The 7610-nt window shown below is 36.0% G+C and overlaps 2 protein-coding genes across 3 annotated transcripts; one reads left to right on the forward strand and one right to left on the reverse strand.

Annotated features, from left to right (window-relative positions):
* The first annotated feature begins 285 nt into the window (after nt 1–285).
* On the forward strand, nt 286–3082 carry LOC133797259 (uncharacterized). 2 transcript variants are annotated; one of them, XM_062235109.1, is made up of 6 exons: nt 286–476; nt 1108–1183; nt 1594–1710; nt 2253–2373; nt 2454–2571; nt 2699–3082. In XM_062235109.1, exons 2-6 carry the CDS (start codon nt 1174–1176, stop codon nt 2750–2752), a joined length of 420 nt encoding a protein of 139 aa, XP_062091093.1. In that variant the 5' UTR covers nt 286–476; nt 1108–1173; the 3' UTR covers nt 2753–3082. The 2 variants fall into 2 exon arrangements, with proteins under 2 accessions (XP_062091093.1, XP_062091092.1); XM_062235108.1 differs by having other exon boundaries at nt 289–476; nt 2244–2373.
* A 270-nt stretch (nt 3083–3352) lies between these two features.
* Nucleotides 3353–6147, reverse strand: LOC133797258 (UBP1-associated proteins 1C). Its single transcript, XM_062235107.1, has 6 exons — nt 5908–6147; nt 5647–5721; nt 5193–5332; nt 4450–4924; nt 4008–4121; nt 3353–3927 (listed from the first exon to the last, which is right to left on the reverse strand). The coding sequence occupies exons 1-6, from the start codon at nt 5992–5994 to the stop codon at nt 3865–3867; spliced, it is 954 nt and encodes a 317-aa protein (XP_062091091.1). The 5' UTR covers nt 5995–6147; the 3' UTR covers nt 3353–3864.
* Between the last annotated feature and the right edge of the window lie 1463 nt (nt 6148–7610).

Below are 7610 nucleotides of genomic sequence, written 5' to 3' on the forward strand. Positions count from 1 at the left end.
CCTTTCAAAAATAAAATGATTGGCAAAAAAAAAAAAAAGAGAGAAAAGGAGGAATAATTACCTGTCAACCGTAACAAACATCAACCAATAACAAACCAAGAATAAGCATGATAATAAAGTCAAAGTAAGGGGTATAGTTGTCTTTTCAATTGACCAGCCAATCAATGTACAGATAACTTCAACAGCTGGCGGAAAAAAGAACTAGCTTATCAGATAAAAATATATACAAATGGAGCAAATATATATAAAAAAAAACTGTTTGTTGAAAAGTACTGAATGTATTTTCTTGGTTTCTTTAATTCATATTTGACAAGAAATAAAGAAAGAGTCAATTTTTTGGAGCTTTCGATTGTTTATTGCCGAAGCTGAGCCTTTGCTTACCATGTAAAACACCCCTCCGATTACAAAGACTCCACTTTTCGTTTCTGATCTGTATAGACAACTACTGAAATTCCCCAGACTTCTGCAAACCACAGGCAAGTTCTTTTTTCCATCAATTTTCCTTTTTGAAAAGTTTTATTATCTTCTGAGAAATTTGTTTAATACACATGTCCCTTGAATTTTCGTTTTCCCTTTGTGTTCCCGGCAGACCCATGAGTTTTTTTTTTCTTTCAATTATTTGTGTTAGTGTTTTAGTTTATGAATTTAGATAGAATTTAATTTGCAAGGTATTATATCCAGTGGGTTATTTGTCCTTTGAATTTTCTTGGGTAAATTGGTAAGGGAGGGACTTTAAATTGAGAAAATTGTAAGAGTGAAAAACATTTTGAAGAAATAACAGAACATGTTCTTGAAGTTTCCTAATCAATCAATGAGTCAAAAATTGTATTTTTTTTTAATTGAGCAGGAGCACTTAGAATCCTAAAATATTGAAGCTTGTTTTTATTACTAGATGAAATGAAGCATCTACTTTTTCTTTTCTTTTTTGGGTTTGTTATGTTACGCAATAGTTGAATAACCACTCTTTTGTAAGAAAAAAAATTCCAATTGTTTCTATTTATTTGTTCTCCACAATCCACAGAAAACATGTGAAATTGGGCGATTTCGAAACGAATTGATTAGCAAGGTCGAGTAGATGTGACATACTAATTCAATTTTGTGAAACAGGGGTTGAGGGGAGTAAAACAGAAGTGAGGACCTTGAACCTGCTTGTTACATCTCCTCCAAAAACAGATGGATCAAAGTAAGACTTTTCTTCGTTTCTGGATTACTTGCTATAAATATTATTATATGCAGCCACTTGAGTCTAGCTCAAGAATTTGAGTGTGTGTTTCTTATAGGAAGATATACATATACATATATATATATATTTATATAAAGAATTGTGTATTTTTTTTCATAAATTAGAATTCAGGATTGCCACTTCAGGCTAGTTTTAAAGTGGTGTGAGGTGAGTGTGTGAGTTTAAGTTAAACCCCAGCTGGGACTAAGGGCTAACTCTTTATTGTGAAGAATAAAAATGAATTAAAACTCTGGAGCAACTATCATGCTTTAGAAGCTAGTAGAGAACTTTATGCATCTGGATTACTTGCTATAAATATTATTATATGCAGCCACCTTCTAACTCTTAAACAAGCTTATTTGGTGATGCAGATTCAAATGTTAAGGAGGCGGAGGGATTGAGGAATGGGGTTGAGATGGTGAGATCAGGCTCTGATAAGCATCTGGACGGCTTAAGACCCTCATCTCGATATTATTCAATGTTTAAAGGTAGTGTTCCTATTTTGACTAGATAACACTACTTCTTGGGTTCTCTTCATTCTTGTCTACAACCAATCTGTTTTGTGTGCTGAAAAATTTGTTCCTAGTCGAACTGATTAATTCACGACAGATTCATTTAATACATTGTTGATAGATAATTGAATGTGTTCTTTTCCATGTATATTTGATATTGGCTAGCTCAAAATTTGACTGCTCAACTGGTGTTATATTCCCATCTTACATGCAACATTATTCCAAGACTTCAATTTTCTTCCGTACCAATCTCCACCACTACCTGAGGATATCCATCTCAATTCTGATTTTTAACTTATGTTTGTGTTCTTTCCTACTTCTCTTACTGTATTCTAGTAAGAATAAAAGATCCAATCTAGCTCTAGTATCAATGAGATAAAACATTCTCTAAAACCAATCTACATGCTAAACTACTATCTTTAATTAATAAGCAATGTATAAATATCAACTTGGTCTTTCTTTATCGAGTGTTAATCCAGACATGTGAGAGGTAATTATGGTGATGGTAGGGCAAGCAGTAGCAGATGCTGCAGACCGGGACAAGGGCAAATATACTCTGATCAGAGACATAGAGGACTTACAGAGCGGGCTATATGATAAACCCCTCCCTTGCTTTGGCTGTGGAGTTGGATGGTTTTCGTGAGTTTCTTTAATTCCATTCCCTTCCCAGATCTTCTTTTCACCTTTACCTTCTCTAGCTCTAATTTATGTCATGGCAGTTTTCTTTTTGGCTTTGTGTTCCCGCTCATGTGGTTCTACGGCACATTCCTGTATTTTGGCAATCACTACCGGAAGGATCCTCGGGAGCGAGCTGGACTAGCAGCCTCTGCCATTGCTGTAAGTTCTCAATTAATACACATTCAAGCTTTGTTATTCAACTGCATAATTAGTTTTGGCTTACCTTTTCTCTTGATTTTCCGAGCCTTTAAAGTGTAACTCATATAGCGATCGAACATGGTTGCAGGCACTAGCTTGCTCTATTGTGCTGTTGATTATTGTGCTCATGCAGCTATTCTAGATATTTTATCAATCCAATCCTATTTTGCTCCCAATGCCTTTGCAAACATCCAGAAAGCAAAGTCACATTGGAGGAGACAATGTAGACAACTAGACATATCATGCCAGGAGAAGAAGGAAATAGATAATGGAGAAAATTGTAAAGCCATGATAGTTCCCAAAAATTGAGATGTGTCACATGTGTATACAACAGCTTCGATGATGAGTACTCGTATTTGTTTTACTCTCTTTTCTTTTACTTTATATGATTGTTATATACATACAGAGAAAATATCAGTTAACGTTTACCACTTTTATGTGTAATTCTAATAAGATTACCGTAAGTTTTCTACATGGGTTTTTGCCATTTGTCTTAGTTCTTGGCCGAATTGGAAATAAAAAGAAAAAGAATTAGAATTGGTATATTTTTCTTTTTGGAAAAAATATTGCTTTCTAAATAAAAGTAATATAACAACAAAAAAGTTCCTCTGAACAAGGGAAGTGCATGGTCAATCATATCCTATTTCTAAACAGATAGCTACAAGAGCCTCCACCACCACGCATTATGTTACACATTCATTACGACACTAAAATTCTGTAGTGAAAATCAAGCCCCCCCGAATAGCAGATATAATCCATTTTGAATTATGTACATACATAACTACATCTACAAGTCATCGCCATCATCCTTTATGTTCCATCATGATGCTAGTAAATTATTTAGTGAAAAGGATGCTCTCCTGAATTGCAAATATAATCCACTTGGATTGTGGACGTACAACAGCTCTATGACCACAAAATCTGACAGTTCAGGATAATGTACGCAAAACCCACAGCTCATTTTACCTTGAATCGAATGTCACAACAATAGTCTTTTACTCCCTAGAAGGTAGTAACAATGGCTTGTAAAAAAAAACAAAACAAAAACTAGTAACAGTTGATTTCTTTAAAAAGGATAATCAAAATTTTCCTCGATGGGAGAGATAATTGACATAAATTCTACCTAGTGCCTGAAATTCAACCTCTGAGGACCCGCACAGCTAAATTCAAAATAGCTATATGGAGAAGGGAATGGAAAGGTACTGATGAAAGAATATTAGGGATGGATTCCTTCTATTTCTAAAGATTGTACTTCTAATCTTTTGCTACCAGCCGGACATCCTTGTTGTCAACAGTAAATCTAGAGCTTGAATTGATCTGCAATAAGCACAATAATTAACAAAGTTCATAAGGAAGCCAGACAAAAATACAGTTATCGCAAGAAGCAATAGGCAAACCTTGTGTTCAATCGTCTTTTTGAATTGATCTTCATCTACTGTTATGCCAGATTCCTGAAGAGCCTTGAGAACAGTTTTTCTCAATTTCTTCATTTTTATAACCCCGTCAGGACTCTAGCTCCCACCAATATACAAAAAAAGTTAGAGAAAGGAAATAAATATAATGGAGGTTAGTGACAGGCTGACAGCGAATAATATAACTAAAAGAAGTCAACATTACAGAAAATTTGAAAACCTATACTTTGCTCAGTCTAAGAGCATGCAAAGCGAATGCCTTCTTCATAAGCCTTGATATATATAATTGTGTGTGTGTGTGAACTTCTATTCCTTTCTTCTTTTATTCCCCTTTAATTTTTCTTTTCTTTTTATTTTTTACTTGACATTGTTTTCACATATAATAAAAATAAACGAAATAGATAGATGCAGGAATTAGAGTACATACTGATTTTAAAGCTGATGTAATTATTTTCTTCCACTTAATCTTGTTCAAGGTTTCTTCACTAGCAGGGCAAGATTCTTGCACCTCATCTTGCTTAATGTTACTTCCTGTTTTCCCTGCTTCTATATTTCCACACTGAATCACTTCCCCATTGCCTAAAGCAACCACATCGTCCTTGTTTTTTTTCTTCATATTATCATCATCAGTTTTATCAGATTTTCTCTTCTTATTTGATGGTAAACTTCCATTGCTTGCTTTGAAATTGATATCTGGCACTTGAGGCTCTTCCACATCTTTCTTGTCGAGCAACTCACCCTTTTGAGGGTTTTCCGATGATGGCTTTGTTTCTGGAGCAGATTCTTCTGTCTTCTTCAGTTTCTGCTGTGCAGCATGGAAAGCTCGGGCTCTGGCTTTGTGCTTCTTTCCTTCTGCATGGAGAAGCAGAGTCTGCTTACTAGTAGCATTGGTATTGCAAAGACTGCAAATGCATAAAAACAAGACCAAGAAGAAAGAACACTCAGATCCCAGTTATGAAACACAAAAAGAATAAACGATGAGATAACTACTATAGGACAATTTATTTTTCATAGAGACTGTATGTACCAATATCACAAGATCGATACAAATAAATTCTACTCCCAACCTCTCACGTTGCAATCCTACACCAGAAAATGTTTATTCATACATAATAAACTAAGGGCTAAAAACAAGGACTAAAACAAACCAAACTAAACATAACAACATACCTACAAAACCATGGAGGCCATTCGGATAAGCCAACAGTTATATCAAAATCCGGTTGCTGTTTTCCATCCTTATTCGGCTTGGCAGCCGCACCATTCGCTCCTTTCCCTTGTCCTTGGCCGCCCTTAGGGCCATACTTTTCCTGAAAAGCAAAACAAAAAGGGGCATTATCCAGTATGGTAGGATGAGCTAAAGCTTAGTAACAAATCTTATCAACGAGGTAATGAATAATAACAGCAGAACTACAAATACAAGAAAGACATAAAATCAGTCCAATGAGAATAAAATCTCTAAATTAATTGGACTTGACAAATTACAATCTTTGGACATTGAAGATTTAAGCATTACAAGAACAAAGCAATGTATACTACTATCGAAATTGTCAATTTCCAACCAAAATTACTGATCCATACAAGTTATGCATATCAAAACCAGAATCAGTACTAAGACACGTACCATCTCGGTCATGCATTGCGTATGGCCTAGAACACTTTCCTGCCCGAATACCTTTCCGCAATCAATACAAGACAACTGCCAAATTTATCAGAACCACAACAGCAACCCACTCAGTTAATATATAGAAAAAAAAAAACTTTCGAAAGTAAAAACGCTACAAGCTCTTGGCATATCGATCAATGACTTTAATTTTCAAATCTATAAATTTAAACGGAATTCAAACAGATTGCGATGAAAACGTAGAATAAAACAAAGGAAAACCTTGGTAGCACAGCAAATCCTGAAATGACTGGGTAATTTAGGTTTCTTAAGGTTGTCTCCACAATCCTCACATTGAAACCACACCATATCTAGCTAGGGTTTGCAGAATACAAAGAGATGGATTGTTGAGGATGCAGGCACGATTCTGCAACCAACCAAAGCGATGAATTGGGGGTTTAAGAGCTTGCTAGGGTTTTGTTAATGACCAAACCAAAGTTACGTTTGGGAACTTGGCTAAATTATCCCCGTTCTCAAATATAATATAAAAAAGATATTTGCCTTAAAATTATCCATTTTTATTATTATTATGTTAGTAGCAATTTAGTAACCAAATTATTTTGTTAGCAACGAAAGTACAATAGTCAATTTTTATCTTTAAGTTTGATTGTAACACATAGGCAAAAGTATTTAATTAAATAGATATTTGTAGCAAAAGTACCTAATTAAATTGATATTTGTGGTGAAAGTACATAATTTAAGAGATATTTACAGCGAAAAAATCAAAGTTATAAGTAAATTTCACGTCACAGTGGCAAACTTAACGACGAAACAAATAGTGTACTAAAGTGCATCAAAACATGGACTGAAGGTACTTTCGCCGCCAAAAAAATAACTTGGATACTTAAATACTACTGTTATCCCCGTTTCTTCCAAAATGTACCGATCCACACTCTAAATTTATGGACCGCCTTCCACGGAGTTAAAGCCTAGATCGGACCCAGTAGACGAATAGAAAACGAATATTGGCAGTCCAAGTCTCGGCAAGGCCCAAAGGGCATCCGGAAGTGTAAGCCAGGACCATCGCCGGGGCAGGTTGCATAAACCCGGGACCGCGTACCGAGATGTCTCCCGAGATGCGGTAAAAGAGGTCGCGGCTCCCAAGTCCGAGATTAGGCCAGGATCGCTATGAATGAACCTGGGTCCTGGTAAACGAGCCAGGACCCTGGTAAATGGAGGGGGATGTTGGTAAACGGATCTAGATCGGTTGGGCGAGTTCGGCGTGATAAAGTATCCCCGATACTGGCATCATCCCAAGAAGCGTGGAGTTGTGTCCCCATAAGTAACCTGCAGAGGAGGATACCTCAGGAATGTACGGCGTTGGTTCAGAACTGCGTTGCCATTACACTGACAGATCTTGTCCCCCAAATCCTCCTCGTAGCCCATAACACCCAGACTGAAGCACCAGTTTGTCGCGAGTCTTATAATGTGATCATGTTTGGGCTGGCCCAATGGGCCTAGGTTAATATATGTTATATTTTCAATCATTTGTATTGAGCCTCCATCAGAGAGCAAATGATATTTACACCCTTATTGGGCCCGGACTAGCCCGGCCCAAGCCCAGTGCACTCGCTTGCCTATAAATATGAATAGTGGTGCATTGGAGGGGGGATCCCCATATTTTTCTTGTAAGCAATTACTCTGCTCAAACTTACAGAAAACTCCATTGTTAAAAGCTCTCTAAGCTCTAATACAACTCACTCGTGGACTAAGGCTCATTAACGCCCCAACCACGTAAAAACATTGCTCGCATTTTCTAAATCTTTTCTTTTTAAGATCTCTTATATTTTATAATTCTAGTTTCCGAAAAACTCGATAAACAATTACAAACACAATAATTTAGATAATTTCATCGAAAATATTCCTATAAAAATACAAGAATAAAATGTAATTGCAAATATATTATATTTTATATTATTTCATAC

The sequence above is a fragment of the Humulus lupulus genome, chromosome 8, assembly GCF_963169125.1.
Source record: "Humulus lupulus chromosome 8, drHumLupu1.1, whole genome shotgun sequence".
Taxonomy (NCBI): domain Eukaryota; kingdom Viridiplantae; phylum Streptophyta; class Magnoliopsida; order Rosales; family Cannabaceae; genus Humulus; species Humulus lupulus.